The following is a 21,641-nucleotide window of genomic DNA, read 5'->3' as shown; positions in this document are numbered from 1 at the left end:
CACGCGCACTCATCCACAGCCAGGCCTCACCCATAGACAGCTGGTGCCTTAGGTACCTACTACCCAAAAGCTTAGCTTGGGCGGGCAAGTTTACTACGGAGCTGATCCCTCAGGTACCAGGAGGTAGATCTAGGAGGTAGAGATGGCCATGCACGCTAATGACCGGCCTAAAATATGTGCAAGTATGTTAGTCGGGCATGTTTATAGAACCCGTGCCGCTCGAGAACAGTCAACACGGTTCCCCCCCCCCTTTCGAGCGCAACACGGGTCGAACGGATGTCGAATGATACCACCAACCATCACCATCCCGTCAGCAGCTATTGTTAGCACTGTCTTTTCTCCCTTTCGCTCTCATGTCATTGTCTGCCCACCGAATAGAAGCCAGCTGATCTACAGAGGCATATCCGCAAAAAGAGCACTCCGCGTCCCTATCTGCCTGGCTTGGGTTGCAGCCGGCCCTCTACCAGGCTGGCTGAGTACCTATCATCTCGCGCCGCAGATGCCCCTCTCTCCCCTTCATAAATTCCTTCTGCGAGCGTACGTCGATCATTTCCATCGGCCTCACTTTCACATCTTGGCCGTCTGTACCAACTATGCAAACTACGTAGCTACGTGTTGCTGGGGATGGCGCTGGACCAACACGGGTAACTCATAGGTACTCATAGATGTGGTCGCACCGGCCCAAGCTTTTCTTTTCGTCCGCTCCCCCCGCGCTAGACGGATTTCGGACTAGCCAGGCACGCGGGAGAGGCCACTGTCAGGAACGGCGCGGTCCTCATTGGCCAAAGCTGGCAGGGATCCAAATTTACGCGAGATTTGGACCCGGGGCAGGAGCGCCAGAGAGAGAGAGAGAGAGAGAGAGAGAGGAGGAAAGAGAGAATGAGAGAGGTAGGTATTATCGCATTCTACACGTACGAGTACATTCTTCCCGCCATTCTCGTCTTTTTTCCTTTCTCTTCTCTTCCATTGGCCGGCTCTAGGTACGGGCGAAGTTGCGAGCGACAGGCAAAAGGACCCAAAACAAACCAATGCACACGCTCCAACGCGCGCGCGCGCAACCTCCTTGCTACCTTGACTCACCCCCATCCTTAACTACGGTGGGTGGCATTCGACACGACCAACGGCGTAATTCATCGACGTCTAGACAGGACGAAGTCGCCGGACGCGCTGATCTATTTGCAGCCTTTAGGCACGACCACACGAGCTAAGCGGAGCCTCGAGATCGTATTAAATGCCATGACATCCGCTCCCCGTCTTGGCCCACCCATCGACGAATGGGATGGGAAATGGCAGAGACAGTATGGCGACAACTACATAATATCGAAGGACCGCATGCAGGTCCTCGCCACTCCTCGCAGCACGCTTGGCGGTAGCCACGTTTCTTGGAAGCGAGCGAGCTTCGTCGAGGGCCGATGGAGGGGGTGAGTTGCCGCGGCGTCGCTCTCTGGGTGCTCCGACTTCCCACCGCAGGCGCAGCGCATGCCGCGTGCAGCGATTCCCTCCTATTCGATTAGGATTCTCGCATCCTCTCCCTCCCTCCCTCTCTCTCAGAGATCTCTCTCTCCTTTTCTTATCACGAAGGATTCGCATGGTCGCGCCCACAGATATGAGTATGACCTACGCCTACTCTCTGCCCGTCAGCGGTGGAAAGTCACGACGACGTGACGGCGGCTCGAGTTGAGAAATGACCAGAAATTAGCAGGGTCACCTACTAAGCTAAGTACATCGATCGCACCTTGGTGACATTCCTGGGTAGGTAGGTAATCTATTGGGTGGCATAGAGAGGAGAGGTATGTATGTACCTAATCCGACGTGCTTGATGTCTCTGTGTATATACCTCTCCTATGGGCAGCCGCCCGCCCTCACGTATACATGCACTATCTATGTGGGCGAGCGCCACCGCCTGTTCGCAGGTCCGCTCCCCCCCCCCCCCCCCGTTCCAGTTCCCACCGGCATCTCGATAACCCAAATCCTCACCGATCCTATCCATCTTCCTCCTCTCCCCATCCCCATTCCGATAACCCGCAATGTCGATCTCACTTATGGGTTTGAATCGCCCCTCTCTGCCTGCCGGGTTGCTTCAGAAAATTCCCTATCGTACAATCCCGCACCGTGGAGCGGCCGTGGCTACGGGACGCGGAGAGGGAGGAGGTGGACATGACGACATAGCACCAACCGTCCATTTCCTCCCCTTCCTCGCCTCATTTCGCGTATGTACGTTGTGAACTCGTACTTTTGTGTCGTCGCGAGGGATCGTACCCGAGCGGGATCGGTCGGCTGGGAGTGATGGGTTTTTTACCTGCCTATTTGAACACGACTATCTTTCTTCCTGCGCTCCCACGCCGTTGGGTCGGTTGACTCCGCTAGCAGCTCCTGCGATCCTTCTAAGAACCCCTCTTGCCCGTGTTGCCCTGGTCTCTCCAGAACTCGGTATTAAATCCATCGACAGGTTAGCACGAGCTAAGGAAGACGGACCGGGGGGGGGGACGGCGCGCACTACCCATTTCGTCTGCTCCTTTGCTCTTCTTTTTTCCACGCGTGTTCTACGGACGATGCCATCCCAGCCCTCCACGAGAAAGGGGACCCAAGGCCTTCTCCGTCGCCTCTAATCGTAGGCACCTAACCGGCCACGTTATGTGCGATACGACACAATACAACAATACAATACGACGCGCGCCCAGCTGGCCCGCCTTGCCCTTGTACCTACTTTATTCCCTATTGTTGTTAAATTGTTACTGCCTTGTGAAACAGCGCTACTCTAACTAACCTGGCTGCTTCATATGGCTGCTCTGTCCCGCCGGTCCGCTCTGTTTTTTTTTTCCCTCATTCTTCCCATCATTTCCGTGCGAAACCTAGCCTTATCACACTACCGCACCGCCACATCGTCTCAACAGCTTCCCCCCCTGCCCCAAGCTCTTCCCCTAGTCTTCCTTTTTCAGCTAACCGGTCGATCACCATTTCATTCCAACCGAGGCATTTCCTGGTTGTCGCGTCTGTGTGTTGTTCTGTGTGGAGGATCGACCTCGTCACCCCGGGGCACATCACCGACAAAGCAGCGGGCGGCAAAATCGGTGGGAATTGAATTGGCGGTGCGCTCGTGCTGCTTGTTCCTCTCTGCAAATGGCAACGCGCAGGCTTGTGTGGAAGAGGGCTCCACATGCACCAGCTGCTAGCGGGCGCCACATGGCGACGCCGCGCCTTTTTTTCTACGCACATACGCGCCCATATGTATGTGCGTCCGGTTTCTGAGAATGCGCTCTGGCGACAGGAGATGTGCCGGCGCGCCGAGCGCGATGTTGACAGGTGGACGCCTCCAATATTACGGCAGGTATTTAGTGCGCAAGGCTGAAATGAGCCGGGAAGCGCAAATCGATGACACGAGACCCGTCTGAAGTGACATACGAGCGCGGCCTCCTGAGTAGTATTGCCCTCTAGCCTAAACGCGGCCGGACCGCCTCCCGTTTTTCTTTTGCTACGTAGCGCACGCGCGAAATGACGAAATGACAGAAGAGCTGAAAAGCGACGGGATGTGCAAGGTGTACCCCCCCTCCTTGCGACGGGGTGTAGGGTGAGTGCAGAAACGCGCTCTGTTTGCAAACATCCCGGAAACTTGGTCGGAGAAATGAGCGATGTTTCATGCGCGCCCGCACACCACTACACCCCCCCCCCCCTACCCCCTTTGTTTTTCCCGGGACAAACAAGGTTTTCCGCCTGGCGACGGAGGCATTTCTATAGCACACGACCTCGAGAGCCGGCGAGTGAGGCCAACAGGGAGGGTTGCGGATCGCCTCCGCATCTGCCTGTAAACGTACATAATCTTGGTCGCGGTAGGCTATAGCTGCGAAGTGAGCAAGTCATCCGGCCGTTTTTTGTTTCGTCGCGTCACTATGCTGTCGGCGGTGAGAGGCCTGGTTTCGTGCGCATTTTGGCCTTGGGGGAGGGAGGTGGGACGGCCTCCCGTATGGGCTGCGCGCGCGCGCGGGTGTACGTGGTCCTGTGACGATGCTTAGATCCGAGGCGCGCGGGTTTCCTGCTGCGCGGTGCATCGGAGCTTGCGGGCGTGGCCTGATCGCCCGCGCCCGCCGCGCAGCGGAGAGTAGCCGCGCGGAGGTAGATGTGGTTGGCCTCGCGGGGGGCCAGCGAGGAGGTTGGTTAGAGGGCCAGGAATAGCGCGAGTATAGATAGGATATGGGTGCTGGTACGTAGGTATGTGTCCAAGGCACGGTATAGCCGGGGCGTGCTACGCACTTCCATCACACCCCCCCTCTCTCGCTGAGAGACACGTAGAGAAAGAAGACGCCGAGGGGAAAGCGCAGATAGATAGATAGATGCACCGGGCCAGACGAGGCGTTAGATCTACACAGGCAAGGTGACGCGCGCAGCACCAGAACTCCGTATATTTGCCCTGCGCCAGCCAACTACCAGCTGGCTGGCTGCCGATCTACCTACCTCCCGCCCGAACTATCTACAAGCCCGCGCCCGTACGTGGGCTTGGAGGAATAGACGCTATGTACCTCCGCGGAAAGCAACATTACATACATAGAAGAACCCCGTCTCCCCACGCGCCCTTCGTAGCGGGCGCAGTACATCCTGCCGACAAGGGGACGGTGAAAGCGTCTACGGTGGGATGGTTGGCGCTGAGCGCGAGTCGTGCTGGCGCGCGGCAGCACCGGGCATTGGCGCCGCGATCGCTTGCCGGCGCTCTGGGCCGCTGGCGGCGGTGTGCGCTATCCGCCGTGCCGGTCGTTGGCGTGCCTATCCTATCCCGACGGCACGCGCTCTGGGTTGCTGCCGCTAGCGTCTGCCGTGCCTCGCGCCGTCCCGGTAGGGGGGGCCACGGTTCGGAGACGGCGGCGTCGGGGGGGGGGGCGCTACGAGGGCCCGCCGCTGGGCCGGGGCCAGTGGCCGCCGTTCTGGGGGCCGGGCTGGCCGTGCTGCATCTGGCTCTGGAGCGCGGCGAAGAAGGCCGGGTTGTAGAACGTGCCGGCTCCGGGCGCGTTCAGCGGCTGCGGCTGCGGCTGGGCCGCCGTAAACTGCGGCGGCGGCGGCGGGAAGAACCCTTGCGGCACATTAGCCGCCCACGGGAACGAGAACGGTGGGTGCGGCAGCGGCGGGTGGCCGCCGTTCACCGGCGACGGGGGCGCCATGCCCTGGAACTGCGGCGGCAGCGGCGGGAACACCGCGTTGGCGACCGCTAGCGGCATCGGGGGGTAGCCGTGCTGAGGCGGAGGCGCCGCCGGCGCCTGTGGCGGGTACTCCTGCCCTCGCGACGGCCGAGGCGGCAGGGAGTGGCCGCTTCGCGGGCCTCCGCGGTTGCCGCGGGCCCCGCGGTCGAAGCCGTGGTTCCGCGGTCCTCGGCTCCGGCCCGCGCGACGCGAGCCGCCGTTGCCGGGTTCCGGAGGGGCCTGCGGGCCCTGCCCGAAGCCCGGCGGCCGCGTCAGCTTCCGGTAGGGGCCGTCCAGGTCTTCGTCGTCGTCGTCGTCGTCGTACTTCAGGCTGCCGCCGGCCGCGGACGAGGACGGGGTTTCGCGCTGGCCTGCTCTCGCGCCTGCGCCTCCGCCTCCGCCTCCGGCGCCGCCGGTCTTCCCGCCGCGCCCTCCTTTCTTCTTGGCCTTGAGCTGCCGCCTGTGCTCGGCCTCCTTCTCGTCGTCGGAGAACTCCATCTCGTCGTCGCCGACTTCCTCGTCGTGCCAGTTGCTGGCGTCGGTGCCCTTGTCGCCGCGCAGCGCTTGCGTGAAGACGTAGGACGCGTGCGCGGGCGGGTAGAACACCTTGGCCCCGAGCTCGAGGCCGAACGCGCGGATCTCGTCGTCGCTGGCGAACCGCGCCGTGTAGCGCGGCTGCCGCACGTTGCCGATCAGGTCGGCCAGCGCCGCGACCACGGTCCGGTCCGCCGTGCAGAGCACCGAGCCGCTGTCGAGCACCGAGTACTCCCCCGTGGTGTGCGCCTTGATGACCACGGTGCTCTCGACGATGTGCTCGACCACGCCGAGCTCCGTGATCTCCGCGTCGGGCGCGAGCGTCACGTCGGGCTTGGGGATCACCTCCTCGGGGATCTCGTTCTTGGTCCGGACCTGCGCGCCGGAGCCGGAGCCCCGCGCCTTGCCGTCGCCCTCGTCGTCCGAGCCGCCCTCCATCTCCATGAGGATGCGGGCAGTCTCCTCGGGGCCGAGAAGCTTATAATTCCTCGCGTCTTCCGACGAGTCGTCGTCGTCCGAGTCGTCGGAGCTGCTCGAGTCAGACGACGACACGTACGGCGAGGAGTCTTCCTCCCACCCGGCCTCGCTCTTCTGGTCGTCTTCCGGCACCTGGCCCGCCGGGGCGCCGTTGGCCTGCCCGCTCGGCTCGCTGCCATTCGGTTGCGCGGGTGCGGCGCTGGGAGGCGGAGGCGACGGTTCTAGGCCGCCGAGAAGAGCCTCCAGGGCCGAAGTAAGGGAAGGGGGGCTCGGAGGCGCATCGGGAATAGCAGTGTCGCCGTCCTCCTGGGCGGCTGGTTCTGTCTCTTTTTGGGTAGTAGGCTGGGTCACTGGTTGGGGCTGGGTGGCCTCTGGCTGTGCTGGCTGTGCTGGCTCTGATGGCCCTGATGACTCTGACGACTCCGACGGCTGTGAGGGTTGTGCGGGTTGTGAGGGTTGTACCGGCTGCGGTGGCTGCGGTGGTTGCGATGCCTGTAATGAGAAGGTCAAGCCGGGTATCTCAAAATGCCCGGACATATTGGTGAAGGTGAGTAGGTATTACTAGAGTGAGGCTGTTTTCCATTAGCTACTGTATGACTAGATGGCTAGCAGTAGGGCACCTACGATAACACAATGCGCCCATCTAGCAGAGTGATGTTCGCGAGTCTGGCCGGGGAGTTGCGGCGTGCCTCGGCGTCTCGGCGCGTACGAGATGGACGAGGGAGGGGAGACAATTGCTGATATCAGATACTGGTGGAGTAATAGAATTGGACGTTGAAACCTAGGGGTTTACGGCGCATTCTCCAGACACCGATTGGCGATATACTACTCGAGATCGATTTTTTCTCTCTAACAGGTCACTCTGGAGGTGGATGCTTTTCGCAAGGTCAAGTTGAAGCTCTCGCAGATGGATGTAATTCTACAAAGGGTCTGAAAAATAAAGTGGAGCTGTAAAAAAATCACGGTGTGCAAGTAAGCCAGTATATGTAGTACTTAGGTACCTATCTACCTACCTGCGTGCTACCTGTTAGGATACCTTACATAATCCAGCCCCTGTATGTATGTTCTATGTGCATATACCTGTTATTTGGGTGTCCATTCAACTAAGGCATAGGCTATGAATTGGCCTACGTCATCTCCGATTGGTCCTTGCCGTCCTTCAACCTTTGGGGACAACGTAGGCATTGTTGTCTCTTGGCTTGCTTACCTCATGCTGTCGCCTTTCACCTACAGCTCTCCCTCCTCTCCCAGCTCCCACAGCTCTGACAGATTCGACTGTCTTCCGCCTGACCTGCACATGATAGTGTCCCCAACACACAGCACAGAACTGCAAGGTTGGGTCTGTTCGAGATGCCTCCCACAGCTGCTGAGCAGCGGCCAGAATTCGTTCATCCAGATGCGCGGCATGCGAAGAAGAGGTGCGAGCTGAGACAGGACCAAAAGAGGTGGAAGCTGTTCGGGATGAGCTCGGCTGCTAACCACCAAGCGTAGGCGCCCATCCGCATTCCTGATCGAGCCTATCAAGGTATTCTATATCTTCTTAGTCGCAAATGCCATCTCGGCCACCTTCGCACCTATCCAGGACTGCGACGAGACTTTCAACTACTGGGAGCCCACCCACTACCTCTCCCACGGCTATGGCCTGCAAACCTGGGAATATTCGCCAGACTACGGCATACGAAGCTGGTCCTACGTTGGGCTGCATGCTATAGTTGCCAATCTTCGAAGACTGCTGCCTCGACCCACCAAGGCAAGTATTTATCTCGCTACTGCACCTGGTAGAATCTAGCTCGCAGCATTGGGGCTCACGGTGGCTGCAGGTTGCCGAGTTCTACTTCCTCCGATATGCGCTGGCCTTTGTATGTTCCTTGTGCCAAGTGCTCTTGTACCGCTCCGCAAGCATCAACCTGGATAGCCGGATCGGACTCTTCTTCACCATGGCCACGGTCATGTCGCCGGGGAATTTCCATGCTAGCACTGCCTACCTCCCGTCGAGCTTCGCTATGTACGCCTCCCTTCTTGGCGCTGCCGCGTTCATCAACTGGAGGGCCGAACTGAGGACCTTCTGGGGCATCTGGTGGTTCGCCGTAGGGGGCATCCTGGGCTGGCCCTTCGCCGCGGCGTTGTGTGCTCCATTCCTGCTTGAGGAGGTGCTGAGCGGCCGTCACCGTTTGTCCGAAGCCGCCATCGGCATCGTCCGGGGCGGCGTCGCTGCACTGCTGCTGCTTGTAGGTCGCTCCGCCTGCCTTGATTTCCATGTTCGCCTCTCACCACACCTAGAGCGCCGATGCGGCCATAAATACCTTCTTTTACCGCAAGTTCGAGGTTGTCCCGTGGAATATCGTCAAGTATAACATCTTCAGCTCGACCGGGGGTCCCAACCTATACGGTACCGAGCCGTGGACGTTCTATTTCCGCAACCTCGCCATCAACTTCAATATCTGGTTTTTCCTCGCCTTACTCTCCCTGCCGCTATTTCTCCTTCAAAAGGCGGTTTCCACGAAGCAGCACGATATCCGGTCCGTGATGCGCACCGTCGTGTTCCTCACCCCGTTCTACATGTGGCTTGCCATCTTTTCCGTCCAGCCTCACAAGGAAGAGCGGTTCATGTACCCTATGTACCCATTCATCGCGCTGAATGCGGCCTTGGGGCTACACGTAATTCTAGCTGCCCTCGGAACTTCGGACCCGAGGACGCTCATAGGGAAGATCCCGGCGCGCCTCAAGCTTTTTGCCGTATTGGGCGTGATGTTGCTGTCTCTGGATCTGGGCGTCGCTCGCATCATCGGGTTGTATACTGCTTACTCAGCCCCTCTCAAGCTATACCAACCCCTCGGGGCTGGTGAGGCTGGTGAGGCTGGCCTCGGTGGCCGCGGCGATCACGTCTGTTTTGGCAAGGAATGGTATCGCTTTCCCAACTCGTATTTCCTACCTCGCGATATGCGCGCCAAATTCATTCGGTCCGAGTTTCGAGGCCTACTTCCCGGAGAGTTCGCAGAGGCGCGGACCGGCTTCGGCTTCTGGAGCGGCACCTGGCTGCCGCCAAGAGGCATGAATGACCGTAATCAGGAAGACATGGGAAAGTACGTTGATATCAGACAATGCTCGTTCTTGGTCGACACACAGTACCCGGAACACCAGGTCCCTCTACCTCCGAACGAGCCTGATTATATTTCTGACGGGGAGAACTGGGATACTGTCAAGTGCGAGCCGTTCCTTGACGCGGCAAACACGCACCTACTCGCCCGAGTTCTCTGGATCCCGGACTGGGAGATCGTGCCGGAAAAGTACAGGAGAAAATGGGGACGGCACTGCTTGCTGCAGAGAAAATTATAGGCCGCTCTCAACCTCACGGCGGGAACCACGTGTCGGCCTGGCCCAGTAATTAATATAAGATACTATGACCCCCATTCATGCCGTTTTTCCCGTTCCCGCTATGGAGCCGAATTTTGGGTCGACTTTGAGTAGGTCGAGGTAAGATAATTTAGGCACGGGGATGCTTTACAGGTGCCGTCGAAATCAAGTGGGGCGTCCGGATAGGGTGGATGATCATGGAGATCGGGTGAGGATCGACGGCGGTCAGCGACAGCCTTGTTTATCGAGATCTACGGCGCCCCTGCGCTTATTTCCTTGCCTTTTCTTTTCGTTTTACCTAACCTATTTCCCTGGTTGGAGTAAACCGGGATTCTTTGCTAAACGGAGCCCCGTGATTCATCGTCAGCTGAGTTCTCTGAATTCAAACAAGTTAGGAGGAAGCCTTGGTTTATTTTAAAGGGGAAAAGCCGGATTAGGCAGGTATCTCTGATGAGGGAACGAATCGCAGATCTGAGCCAAGGCGAATGACAATATTTAGCATCACTGGTATCAGACCCCTGCCAGGTCGTGGCGCGGCGGCGGCAAGAAAGAAAGCGAAGTGACTTGGCATCAAGGGAGAAGGAGGTGAGGAGGAAGGGGTTTGGCTGTGGGGGCGAGATCTGCCGCGCGGTAGAGTTGCTATGAGGGCTTCGCGCAGACTAGTTGTTCGGCTCCAGAAAACGACCACACCATCAACAGACGCGCTACGACCCTAGAGGGATGAGCCACGACGTGGTTAGCTATAAGTTGGCTAACAGAAGTGGTCGATTGTGCCGTTAGACGCGTCAAACACCCGACAAGGGCTCCGCCAACTGCCTTTCCACGCCTACTTATTATAGCAGCCGTGTCCCGAGCCAGCAGCGTCGAGGAGCCCTTTTGCTCGCTCCTTTGGACGGGACGGATGCGAGGCGTGTCTGGCGTTCCTTGGCACGAGCAATCCGCCAAGTCAAGGATGTACTCTACAGCGTTTCAACTACGGCAGACACCACACATGTTGGTAGCTGCCTGCAGTCTACAGGTAGAAGAGAGATGCAAGGAGCTGACACCGTCTTACGCCCCCTTGCCAGCTTGTGGCGTTCCGATTCCTGCACATAGCGACACATATATCAGGGCTTCCGCCGCCACCATGGCCCTCCTAGAGGTCGATATCCTCCTCCCCAAAAGTGCAGTTAGCCACCCTTCGATAACCTCCATTCAACCTCCCTTCCCCGCCCAAATCCGCCGCCATGAGGAGCCTTCTCCTAACCCTGTATGCTGCCGGCCTGGTCGCCGGCCTCCCTCTCGGAGCGCGGGACGCTTCGCGAGTCGACGCACGGGCATTCCCGGTCCTCAAGCTGCCGAACGTGCCGGAGCCGGACCCTAAATTCGATGCGAGGGCGTTTCCGATTCTCAAGCTGCCGGAGGCGGCGCCGGAGATTGCTCCGACGATCGAAGATCGGGCGTTCCCCGTCCTCAGCCTGGCCGACGTCGCCGAGCTCGACCTGTCTAAGAGCAGCGACCTCCAGCGGCGCCGCTGATCTGCGACGACGCGGCGGGGGGGGCGCGATCGACGCGGCGGGACCGGTGGATCCTGTGGAAGGCGAACGGGAACTCGCTAGGGGGGCGCGACGACGTGCCAGGGGGGGGGGGCCGCGGCGCGGACGATCCTGGACGACGAGGGCGACGCGGAACGACGGCATCGTCTCGGCCCCGGCCCTGTACCAGATCCCCGACGGCGGCGGCGGCTTCGTGCTCTTCTACGGCTCCCACTGCTGCTCCAGCGACGACTGCGACGCCGAGTACGCCTTCTCGCCGACCATCGACGGGCCGTACGCGGACAACCGCGGCATTTTTGGTCCGGGTGGCCTCGACATCGACCCGAGCGGCCGCTCCGCGCCAAACCGGGGCGCTGGCAAGCGCCAGCTGTACAGCGCTGTGCTGACGATTAATGGTCGGCTGATCGAGTTTTGAGCGGAGTGGTGCTGTCCACGCATGAATACAGAGGCTAGCGCTAGCATAGGAATAGGGGGGGGGGGGGATTGGTGTTCTGCGGCTGGGAAGGGACGGGGGGATATGCAATGTTACGAAGGCACGCATAGAATGTGTTGATGACGGCTGTCTTTGCTAGAGAGCGCGGATCTGTCCGCTCGGGAATTGGACATGTAAACTCTGGCGATATCTTTACCCTATAGATATAGGCTTGTTGTGTCCTATTTGTATACCTATATACAGGGGGACTGCCGTTCACTACTCTGTACATACATACTACATATCTACGTGTACACACACCCCATCGTTGCGCTATTCGAATCACCAAGCGTCGACCACGAAATCCCTCCCCGGGGCTCCTTAGCTCTACCATAACAACCCCCCCCCCCTTACCTAGCGCGAGCGGGCGGCCATGTTCGCGCGCACGTGCGCGTCCCGAGGGGCGCTGCGGCGAGCCGGCCGCGTCGGCGAATCGCGCGGCGCGCCGTCGCCGATTGGTGGGAAGCTGGAGGGTGTGACACTGTGTTCCCGGACGCTGGGGAGGGCGACGGGGCGCCGCGTCGGGGTTCGTGGCACGTCGGGCGTCTGGGGTTGACGAACTGCCTACGTAGGTAGGTATCTGTTCGGAAGGGGTCGATCGTTTCGGTTGCGGCGTCGCGCGGCCTCCGGTGGGGGTGTGGCACTCTACTACACCTGGGCGCGTCTACGTGGGTACTTGCCCGGCTTGACTCCTACGTCCTTTACGAGTCACGGTGATGAGGCGTGGCGCTGGCTCGTAAATGTCACGGAGATTGAAGTAGGGGTCCTGTCTATATCGCATTCACGCCACAGAAGGGACCGCGAGATACTAGCTACTGCGTGGGTGGTGGTGAGGGATTAGAAATCTATGTCTTCTGAGGGTGCTACTAATACCTTCAGCGTGCCATCAAACATGGCCAAGCATGAGCGGCGAAAGGCAATTGAGAAATGCCCATACGTAAGCGGAAGCACAGGATGGGATGGGCTCGAGTTGGCCTCGACATCAAATACTTCCTCTGACGCCGGATGCTATCTCCCCCTCCCCTCTTCTCCATCATCTCCCCGACATATAATATCGGCCGGTCGAATGTTAATAATGGAGCTGGCGGTTCACCACGTTGATCAGCGGCTGCCCCGTCGCCAGCTTCTCGAGGTTGATCTCGAGCACGTCGAGGAGGCGGTTCCAGAGGAAGTCCGTCTTCCAGCTGACGTGCGGCGTGATGAGCAGGTTCGGAGCGCGCCACAGCGGGTGGTCGGACGGCAGGGGCTCCGGGTCGGTCACGTCGAGCGCGGCGCCGCGGATCTTGCCGGACTCGAGCGCCTCGATGAGCGCGTCCTGGTCGATGTGCCCGCCGCGCGCGACGTTGGCGACGAACGCCTTCTTGCCTTTCCCGAGGATCTCGAACTGCGCCCGCGACAGGATCCCCCGCGTCTCCGGCGTCAGCGGCAGGCTGAGCACCAGCAGGTCGAGGTCCTGGGCCAGGAACTCGTCGACCGCCGCCTGCGTCGTTCCGTGGAACCATCGCGTCGGGATCAGGCCCTCTCGGTCGCCCGTCCCCGCGACGCAGTAGCTGTCATCCACACGCGACTCCGGCGTCGCCCGCTCCCCCCGCGTATACGCATACACCTCCATGCCGAGGGTGCGGGCGATGCTCGCGCAGGCACGCCCGATCGCGCCGTAGCCTAGAATACCGCTACAGTGGGGGTATACCGGGATGTTAGCCATGTTCAAGAGGAAAGTAAGTGGGCGGCGACCACCGGCGGAAAGATAGGTAATTAAGAGGTGGGTGATTACTTACACCCGAAGACCTGTCGAGTCTTCAATGTGCGTGGCAAAGGGCGACTCCCAGTAGCCGGTCTTCATGTGCGCAGCGTACCGTTGGAAGTGGTGTTGGTGGGAGAGCCATGCGCCTATGACCCATTCGGCAATCTGTGGGCTGTCGTTTTTTCAAGCCGAGGAAAAGACCAGCAACACGTTTGTCAGCCATGATGTTACGCGATTTTCGCTGAAGAGCAGTCCTCTGGGAGTGGCAACCTACGCGTGGATACCGTTCGAGGTGCAGAAGATGGTGTTCTCGTCTAGGTACTTGGGATGGTTCGTCCACCGGTCGGTGCCGGCGGAGCTGACCTGGATGAGGCGGACCTTGGCTACCAGGTCTTCCGGGGGCGGCACGAAGGTGGTGAGGATGGTGACGCCGTCCCAGACCTCGGCGGGGACCTCTCTCGCGGTGAGGATGGTGCCGTCCGCTTTCAACGAGTTCACCCATCTCACTCGCAAGCCCTCGAACCGGTTCGTGACTCGTTTTATCCACTCCGTCTGCTCGGCAACAGGGGTGAAGACGAGGAGGACGTCGTTGGCCAGCGGCCCGACCTCGCCTCCGCTCTCGTCGGCCTTGGACATCGTCTCTGCTGGGGGTTGGGGAGGCGTGCCGGTGGGTTGTTGGGGGGTCGGCGAGTCTGAGTTCTGGCAGAACGGTAGGTGATGAGGGCAGAAATATGGCGATGGTGTGTCTCTGGTGACGGCTGGTAGTAGGTACGGCTACGTCGCTAAGCTGGTTACTTCTTTCCTAGATGTGCACTCTTCTTCTGTTGTTCCTTCTCTTCTGATCGTCGTCCGGCTGTCGGGTGGGCGTGCCTTCCCTCGATATCTGGACTACGGGCCTCGGCCTTTTTTATAGCTGCTCGATGCAAAGTTGGCGCGTGAATCACTCCGTACCCATTATTCAATCCCGATTATTCACCCTGCTTCCGGTCCCGACAATGGAGAGGGGGGAGGACGTGTCCGGGATGCGTCGAGGATGCGTCGAGGGTGCCCGCGTGGGCCAAGTCGCACAATTCCCGATGCTACCCTATCCCGGATGCAAATACTTGTAGCTGCGTCTCCCCTTTTCTCGCCAGGCATACAATACCGCAGGCAGAGCTGGATAACCTCGTTCTCCTAGTTGATGATAAGCTGTGCGCTGTGCAGTCGAGCCCCGCCAACGAGCGCGGCGGGAACCCACGCCGTCATGAAACCCCGGCATGGCGCAATGATAGGAGCCAGCTCCCCCCCCCAGTACCATCCCTAGGCCGCTATTTTGGTCCTGCCCACCCGATAATCGGCTCCGATTGCGTGGCTGGACCCGGTTTGCAGTTTGTCAGCATCGTCGACTGCGCAAACGACAGTGTCCATTCAACAAACTAAGCAAGATTATCTGTCAAAGCTAGATACGGGTGCGAGAATAGAGACGCAACGACGCGACGACATCCCGCCGGCACTGCATCGGCGCCGAATCATGCGGGCAAATTCTCATAGGCCTTCCATATATGCCGCGAAATAGCCCCGTATAACTAGGCACTCCAAGCGCCTACATCAACCCCGGTACCGCCTATCAGTCCGAGACGCCAGAGACTGCTCGCATATGCAGCGGCAAAAGGCTCGTTGCCGCTAGCTACCACCGGTCATCTGAGTGATGCCGTCCACTGCCGTCTCTACTACTTGGAAGCCGGCTGCATTGCCCGCACCTCTGGCCGCACGCTCGAACGCCTCATCGCTCCTGTTGACAGCCCATAGTTAGCAGACTGCCGATGGCATCCCATTCTGCACCAACGAGCAGTAGACGTACCTGTCGCATATAACCTCTATGTCTTCGTCGCTCAGGATTCTGTCTCCTCCCGAGTGCAGATACACCTCGCCATCCTTCAACAGGATCGACTGCAAGATCTCCTTGTCCAGCACCTCGTTGGCGTCGATTTTCTGACCCATAGTCTTGAAACCACCCTTTTTGATGACAAGTTTCTCCAGCCTGCGCTTCGCGTCCGCGCTCAGCAGCAGCTCCTCTTCGACCGTGCCTTTGGTAGCCAGTCGGTAGATGATCACCGGACGTGTCTGGCCGATTCGATGACATCGATCTTGCGCTTGAAGGTCTTGTTGCGGGTTCCAATCGCTAGTTCCACGCGCCTAGGTGAACCTCTGGTTGGAAGATCGTGATTTGGGGGGGGGGGGGGGTGCGGTCTTACCTGTCAAATAAGATCACCGTATCCGCACTGGCCAGATTGATGCCCTGGCCGCCCGCCCGGGTCGATAGCAGGAAGATTTTGTAGTCGGGGTTTTCGTTGAACTCTTTGATCTGCTGGCGCCTGTCTTCCTGAGAAACGCTTCCGTCGATACGACAGACATTCCACTGCCTTAGGCTCGCGCAATAGTCTTGCAATAGGTCCAATTGCGTCTTGAACTGGGAGAATATCAGGATCTTATGGCCGCGTTTGAAGAGCTCCGGAAGCAATCGGTCCAGGAGCAGCATCTTTCCGGACGAGGTCACAATCGTCTCGTCGACAGCGATATCGGTGTTGAATGCCCACGGGCTGTAGAAGTTGTGAGGGCTGTTGCAGACCAGTCTTAGCTGCATCAATGGGTTGCCTAATTTCTTATCCGCGATCTGAAGTTCTGCCGCATGTTAGAAGTGCAGCATAGAGTAGAGTAGCATGCATATATACTTACTAGCTAACTCGAGCGTGGCGGCTCGCTCAATCTCCTCTTCGTCTCGGGAGTCTTCCGAGTTCTCGTCATCGTCGTCCTTGGCCGCAAGCTCGGCCGCGATTTTGGCTTCGAATGCGTCGTCATCTAGCGCATCGTCATCCGAGTCGTCCGCGACCTTGTACGAAGGACGACTCTTGCGCAAGCGACTGCGGACGCTGCTGGCCGGAGTCGACTGACGACTCGATCTGCTGCTCTTGGGCGTTGAGACTTCGCTGGTAGGCGGCGCTCGCCGCTTGACAATTCCCTTTGTTTTAGGAGTAGAGAAACTGTCTTTCGTCGATGGTTTCGGTGTTGGGTTTCCGTTTTTGCCCATCATCATCGAAAACGCGTTCTTGGTCGGAGGAGATGGCGCTTGGCTCGGACGAGCACTACTCGCTCGCGAGGACTGGCGGCTCGACAGCGGGGAGCTGTTCAGGCTGTTGTTGGCCTCTGTCAACCTCTCGAAGACCTTGCCTTCGAGGTACGATCTGGTGTCCGTCTTCCTGTCGTTGATGACGTTGTAAAGGTCCGTCTGCTCCTTGGTCATGGGTGCGTACAGCACATATTCTCGCTTACTCGGCAAGTAATTTGCGACGTCAGCCTTGATTCTACGAAGCAGCAGCGGCTGCAGGACCTTGTGAATCTTAGATACTAGATCTTGGTTTTGCTTGTCCTCGATGAACTGAGACATTGCCTCTTCGTCTTGTAAGTCGCTAAAATCAAACCAGACCTCGAAGGCTTCCCAGTCGAGGAAGGTTTCTGGCATCAAGAAATGGAGGAGAGACCACAACTCCTTGAGGTTGTTCTGGAGAGGCGTTCCCGTAATCAGGAGACGGGTCGCCGACTTGAATTGCTGCAGTTCTCTAAAAAGCTTCGCGTCGGCATTCTTCATACGATGACCCTCATCCTGTGACATGTCAGCGTCGCCACCACAACCGAAAGGGGGGCAGAAGCGGGCACTCACGACAACGATGAAAGCCCAATCTATCTTTGAGAGACTCGCGCGATCTCTGAGAACCATTTCGTAGCTTGTGCAGACGACAGGAAATCGGTTGGTAAGTTTGCCTTTCTGGTAGTTTTTCATGATCTTATCACGAAAAATGTTCTGCCGCTCCTGGGGATTTCCGTGGTATAGCACGAAAGGTATGGATGGTGTCCACTTATGAAACTCGTCCTGCCAATTCGATAGCGTACTCAAGGGGGCGATGACGAGATGAGGGCCGTAATATTGCTCCTGTTCTCGGAGCAATGCCACAAGCGATATGACTTGAATGGTTTTGCCTAAAGGCTAGTTAGCTCCCGAGCTGGCCCGGTTCGCTGGAGAGAGCAGGTACTGACCAAGGCCCATCTCGTCGGCCAAGATCCCACTCAAGCCCTGCAGGCATATCTCGTACATCCAAGTGAGGCCCTCCAGCTGGTAGTCGCGCATGGTGCCGCCACTCATGATCTTCGGTTGTTTCTTCAGTTCCAAGCCGACGTCCGTCAATGCCTGATTGTCGAAGTCGCGCCCCACGCGGCCGAGAGCCTTCGTCTTCTTGGTGAGGATCTCACTGAAAATCTTGCTCTTTCGTAGTAGTTCGTCGAGCTCCTTGGCTTTCTGGGCACGCTCCTGGGGCGACAGCTGAACCTTCTTGCGCTTCCTACGGGCAGCAAGCCGCTTGGCTTCAGCTCTGGTGTTCTCAGCTCTGGCCTTCTTCTCCTCGGTCAGCATCTGCTGCTCTGTAAATATCGACGTGACGGCCATCTTGGGGTCCCTAGATCGTGAACCGGACAAAGAAATAGATGAAGTATTCGTGTAGATAGAAGCGTAGGGTAACTACGGAAAGCCTGGATGTGCGAATAAGGCAAACGCCATCGAAGAGGAAACCCGGGAGGGATGCGACTCAATGCGATGGGACTTGGGGAAGAGCAATTCCACTTTCGGAGTCCGGATGTACGAGGATTCGCGGTCGAGATCTGCGCGCGTGAAATAGGAGGAAGCCGGTAGACACCTAGACAGGAGGTAGGTAGGGAGAGCGGGTAGGTCGGCGAATTAGAAGGTAGATAGGTCAAGGGATTAGAAGGAATTAGATGGTAAGACCTGGCCTAGCTGATCAGAGGAAGATTGACGGGTTGAAGAGTGGGTATCCGACCGAAGCGGGCGAGGAGGGAGAGGAGAGGAAGAGAGAGAGGATCGTGGGCGACGAGGGTGGATGAATGCCTCAATTGCCCAATGGGCATTTTGGCAAGAGCGAGCGCGTCATTAGGAGACCACGCTATGTGTGTACGTACCGCCCCGAGTGCGAGCAGGTGGTAAGCCAGACGCGAAACTACTACGCGATCACGCGTTAAGTGGTGGACCCGCTCCCCATCATCCCTAAGGAGGTACCTGTACTTAAATAGCGGTGCCTACATCTAGCCAGGTACCAAATGCCTGGGTGCGGGCAGGGACCGTAATTATGCATATGATAATGTACCGATATGCTTATGCTTATACAGATTTCCGGGCTGTGTTGTCCTGCTTACTACATAATCCGCCTGCCTACTATCCATCTCATAACGCATTCTCGTCCTGCAGTGTGACTTTTCCCATCTCCATCTTCGCTCTCCCAAACATTCCCACCACCTGTTATCGATCGCCGACGGCAAACCACGCTCGCTTCCAAGACTGGCATCCATCGCTATCGCTGGCGGCAGGCAGGGATAGCAGCACTACGGCTCCGACTTTTGCGCCCTAGTTGCATCGTCGCTCACGCCCACCATGGCCGCCACCACGCAGAACTTCTACGAGTTGTACCGACGAAGCAGGTACAGCCTCGTCCCCGCCCTCTCTCTCATCCGTCTCCTCATCCTGCCGTACTTCCTCATCCTGCTGTGGTTGAACTTGGCGTGGTACTGACAATGTGGCTTTGATCGCAGCGTCGGCGCCGCTCTGACCGACACCCTCGATGACCTCATCACCGACCACCAGATCGACCCCCAGCTCGCCATGAAGGTCCTCGCCAACTTCGACCGCGCCATCACCGAGGTCCTCCAGGAGAAGGTCAAGGCGCGCCTCTCTTTCAAGGTGAGCGGCAGCCCCCGACGTATAAATTCCCTCCCTCCCCTTGCTCTCGCGCTTACTTTCCGCCCCTCCCTCTCCACCGCTTTCTCTGGGCTACCGCGCCCGCTGCCGAGGCTGCGACTAACGAGCCGGTCCGCCACTGCAGGGAAGCCTAGACACCTACCGGTTCTGCGACGAAGTCTGGACCTTCCAGCTGAAGAACGTGATCTTCAAGATGGACAACAATAGCCAAGCCGTATCGGCCGATAAGGTTAAGATAGTCTCGTGCACGGCGAAGCCGACCGGCAACGGCCCGTGAGCGCGCTGCCACTTGCCTTCCTTCGAGCGAGGCTCCCCCAGAGCCGCCTTTCCAAGTCTACAGATGCCAGTCCTGACGCTGCGACGGCATTGATTTACCCGATACCCTGTCTTATTCGTGCTTACGCCGTTACCTACCGCCCGGACACGCCGCTCGGGTGTTGGCGTGGGTAGTCAGTGCTACGCGTCTCCGTTCGTCGCGCCGGTGCAGGGGCTCTGCATGGCACGAGAGCAAAACTGAGGCTCGGAACGCGACATTCCTCGAGGAGCTATGACGAGGCAGGCTTGTTATGCATAATACGGCGCGATGCGTTACGCGGGGCTAGTAGCTTTTTACGTGTTTTTACGCAAGGAAGCGAGAGGGTGGGATTGGCAGGATAGTCGTAGAGGGAAAGATTGCCATCGCTTTAACAATGAGCCGAATATGCGTCAGGCTCGTGGGTTTTCCTTTTTTCTTACTGCGGTTCATAGGCAGTACGTAACGGCCATCCGACACTGGATAGAATTGGAACTTAGATAAATCGATTTTATTTATCTCCCATCGTGCGCGGTGACCATTATCGCGTCCCTACGTAGAGATACACTGATATCCCAAAGGGGTGTTACGAGAGAGGCAACGTGAAAGGGGGAAATATGTGCCCTGGTAGCGATGTCTGATATATGTACTGCATCACGAGTCGGTATTACTAGCGTGATGGTTAGAATCCAGTATCAACTTGCGCTCTCGACTCACCCTTACTACGGTCGAACCTCAACGTAGATCCCCTAGCAGCGCAACATCCTCTTCCTCCTCCTCCTCCTCCCCGTCCTTCCTCGCGCGCGACGCCGCGTCCGTGCCGCCGTAGGCAGACACACCCCTCTCCCTCTCCCTCTCTTCCTCTTCCTCCTCCTCTTCTTCCTCGCCCTCTTTAGCGCCGTCGCCGCTGCCGGCACCGCTACCGCGGCCGATCACCACGTTGCCGGCGACGAGCAGCGCGGCGCCGGCCCACCAGAGCGGGGGCAGGCGCTCGGCGAAGAGGGCGAGGCCGAGCAGCGCCGTCGCGACGAAGTTGGCCGACGTGTTGACGACCGCGACCTGCGTCGTCGAGCGCCCGGCCGCCAGCGCCTGCGTGAAGAGCGCCCACATCTGGTGGTCCCGGCCGCGGTCAGCGTCGTCGAGCGGCTCGTTGCGAGGGGCAAAAGGGGGGGAGGGGGAGGGTTAGCAAGATAGGGAAAGGGGAGGGGAGGAGGGGAGGGGAGGGAGGCGTGCGGAATCCCACTTACCACTCCGTTAAACACTAGGTTCAGCCCGAAGAATGCCTTCCGAGACGCGCGGGTTAGCATGGCGGACCGTCCTTGTATCCATAGTCCCACCCACAACGCCTCCGAACCCGAACCGGCAAGGGACTTACGCCGCGCGCGACAACCTCGACGAGGCGCTCGAGGTCCGCGAGCCCGAGAGCGCCCGAGACGCCGCGGGCGATATGCGTGGTGAGGTCGTTGGTGGTGCTGGGTTGGGTTAGCCTGCTGTCCATCCTCCGTCGTCTGCCGTCTTCGCCCTTCCCTCCCTCGCGCGTTCTTGTCTCCTTACACACAATACCGCACCCCCTGTCCTGAACTCAGATAGCTACATACCTGCCTACGCCGGGGAGGCAAGGGGCGCGACTCACAGCTTGGCGAAGACGCCGTTGAACGCGGCGCAGGCGCCGCTCGCGACGGCGAGCACGACCCACCGATTGCGGGCCGCCCACGACGCGGGCGCGGGCGCGGAGGGCATCGCGGGGCCGCCGGCGGCCGCAGCAGCGGTGCTAGTAGTAGTCGTCGCGCTAGGCGCCTTCTTGTCCCGCCGAGGTCGCAGGGTGGCGGCGGGAACGGAGGTAGCGGTGGACGAAGAAGAGGGAGGGGTGGCGGCCGTGGCGGATGGGGAAGGGTGCGAAGATGCGGAGGACGAGAGCGGTGTCTTCACGCGGCGAGACATGTTGAGACAGAGAGCAGGGAGTGGCGGCGGGAAGTAGGCACAGGACGGGTGGCTGGATGCGGTGGGAGTTTAGGTAAGCGGCAGGGTTCAGTATCGCGCAGGCAAAGAGGCGGTACGACGCGCCCCTGGTGGGAAGCGCAGCAGCGGTTGTGTCTCGGGATGCGTCGGGCGGGCGTGGGTGTGATGGAGGCACCGCTGGTTGCAGGTGCACAGGTACCTAGAGTACGTGCCACGCCCGAATCCAGACGCGGGGATCTCCCTTTTTTCCTTCTCCCACTCCTCTCTTCTGCTTTTCCTCTTGGCGCCGCGACGGCATGCGTCATTACATCA

General features: G+C 59.0%; 7 protein-coding genes across 7 annotated transcripts; 3 read left to right on the top strand and 4 right to left on the bottom strand.

Moving 5' to 3' along the window:
- Positions 1–4,834: 4,834 nt before the first annotated feature.
- GGS23DRAFT_119845 (NAF1-domain-containing protein) lies at positions 4,835–7,101 on the bottom strand. The gene is made up of 2 exons (XM_051511067.1): positions 6,801–7,101; positions 4,835–6,748 (listed from the first exon to the last, which is right to left on the bottom strand). The coding sequence occupies exon 2, from the start codon at positions 6,711–6,713 to the stop codon at positions 4,872–4,874; it is 1,842 nt and encodes a 613-aa protein (XP_051370647.1). The 5' UTR covers positions 6,714–6,748; positions 6,801–7,101; the 3' UTR covers positions 4,835–4,871.
- A 425-nt stretch (positions 7,102–7,526) lies between these two features.
- GGS23DRAFT_605883 (Alg9-like mannosyltransferase) lies at positions 7,527–9,512 on the top strand (the record flags this gene model as incomplete). Its single annotated transcript, XM_051519829.1, has 4 exons — positions 7,527–7,594; positions 7,668–7,926; positions 7,997–8,404; positions 8,457–9,512. The coding sequence occupies 4 exons, from the start codon at positions 7,527–7,529 to the stop codon at positions 9,510–9,512; spliced, it is 1,791 nt and encodes a 596-aa protein (XP_051370646.1).
- A 1,244-nt stretch (positions 9,513–10,756) lies between these two features.
- GGS23DRAFT_597956 (uncharacterized protein) lies at positions 10,757–11,480 on the top strand (the record flags this gene model as incomplete). The annotated part of the gene is made up of 2 exons (XM_051518704.1): positions 10,757–11,013; positions 11,189–11,480. 2 exons carry the CDS (start codon positions 10,757–10,759, stop codon positions 11,478–11,480), a joined length of 549 nt encoding a protein of 182 aa, XP_051370645.1.
- Positions 11,481–12,462: 982 nt separating this feature from the next.
- Positions 12,463–14,141, bottom strand: GGS23DRAFT_119731 (uncharacterized protein). Its single transcript, XM_051511065.1, has 3 exons — positions 13,556–14,141; positions 13,316–13,453; positions 12,463–13,210 (listed from the first exon to the last, which is right to left on the bottom strand). The coding sequence occupies exons 1-3, from the start codon at positions 13,915–13,917 to the stop codon at positions 12,607–12,609; spliced, it is 1,104 nt and encodes a 367-aa protein (XP_051370644.1). The 5' UTR covers positions 13,918–14,141; the 3' UTR covers positions 12,463–12,606.
- Positions 14,142–14,760: 619 nt separating this feature from the next.
- Positions 14,761–17,928, bottom strand: GGS23DRAFT_119735 (SNF2 family N-terminal domain-containing protein). The gene is made up of 6 exons (XM_051511066.1): positions 17,353–17,928; positions 16,979–17,295; positions 15,997–16,921; positions 15,516–15,942; positions 15,122–15,442; positions 14,761–15,052 (listed from the first exon to the last, which is right to left on the bottom strand). The coding sequence occupies exons 1-6, from the start codon at positions 17,756–17,758 to the stop codon at positions 14,944–14,946; spliced, it is 2,505 nt and encodes an 834-aa protein (XP_051370643.1). The 5' UTR covers positions 17,759–17,928; the 3' UTR covers positions 14,761–14,943.
- Positions 17,929–18,495: 567 nt separating this feature from the next.
- On the top strand, positions 18,496–19,895 carry GGS23DRAFT_573842 (transcription initiation factor IIA gamma chain). Its single transcript, XM_051516704.1, has 3 exons — positions 18,496–18,801; positions 18,913–19,060; positions 19,203–19,895. The coding sequence occupies exons 1-3, from the start codon at positions 18,755–18,757 to the stop codon at positions 19,353–19,355; spliced, it is 348 nt and encodes a 115-aa protein (XP_051370642.1). The 5' UTR covers positions 18,496–18,754; the 3' UTR covers positions 19,356–19,895.
- A 94-nt stretch (positions 19,896–19,989) lies between these two features.
- Positions 19,990–21,550, bottom strand: GGS23DRAFT_119698 (uncharacterized protein). The gene is made up of 4 exons (XM_051511064.1): positions 21,004–21,550; positions 20,746–20,842; positions 20,618–20,653; positions 19,990–20,480 (listed from the first exon to the last, which is right to left on the bottom strand). The coding sequence occupies exons 1-4, from the start codon at positions 21,309–21,311 to the stop codon at positions 20,106–20,108; spliced, it is 816 nt and encodes a 271-aa protein (XP_051370641.1). The 5' UTR covers positions 21,312–21,550; the 3' UTR covers positions 19,990–20,105.
- Between the last annotated feature and the right edge of the window lie 91 nt (positions 21,551–21,641).

Source organism: Durotheca rogersii (genome assembly GCF_024521655.1).
Source record: "Durotheca rogersii strain YMJ 92031201 chromosome Unknown GGS23scaffold_15, whole genome shotgun sequence".
Classification (NCBI taxonomy): domain Eukaryota; kingdom Fungi; phylum Ascomycota; class Sordariomycetes; order Xylariales; family Xylariaceae; genus Durotheca; species Durotheca rogersii.
This window is presented reverse-complemented; position numbering and strand designations above follow the sequence as displayed.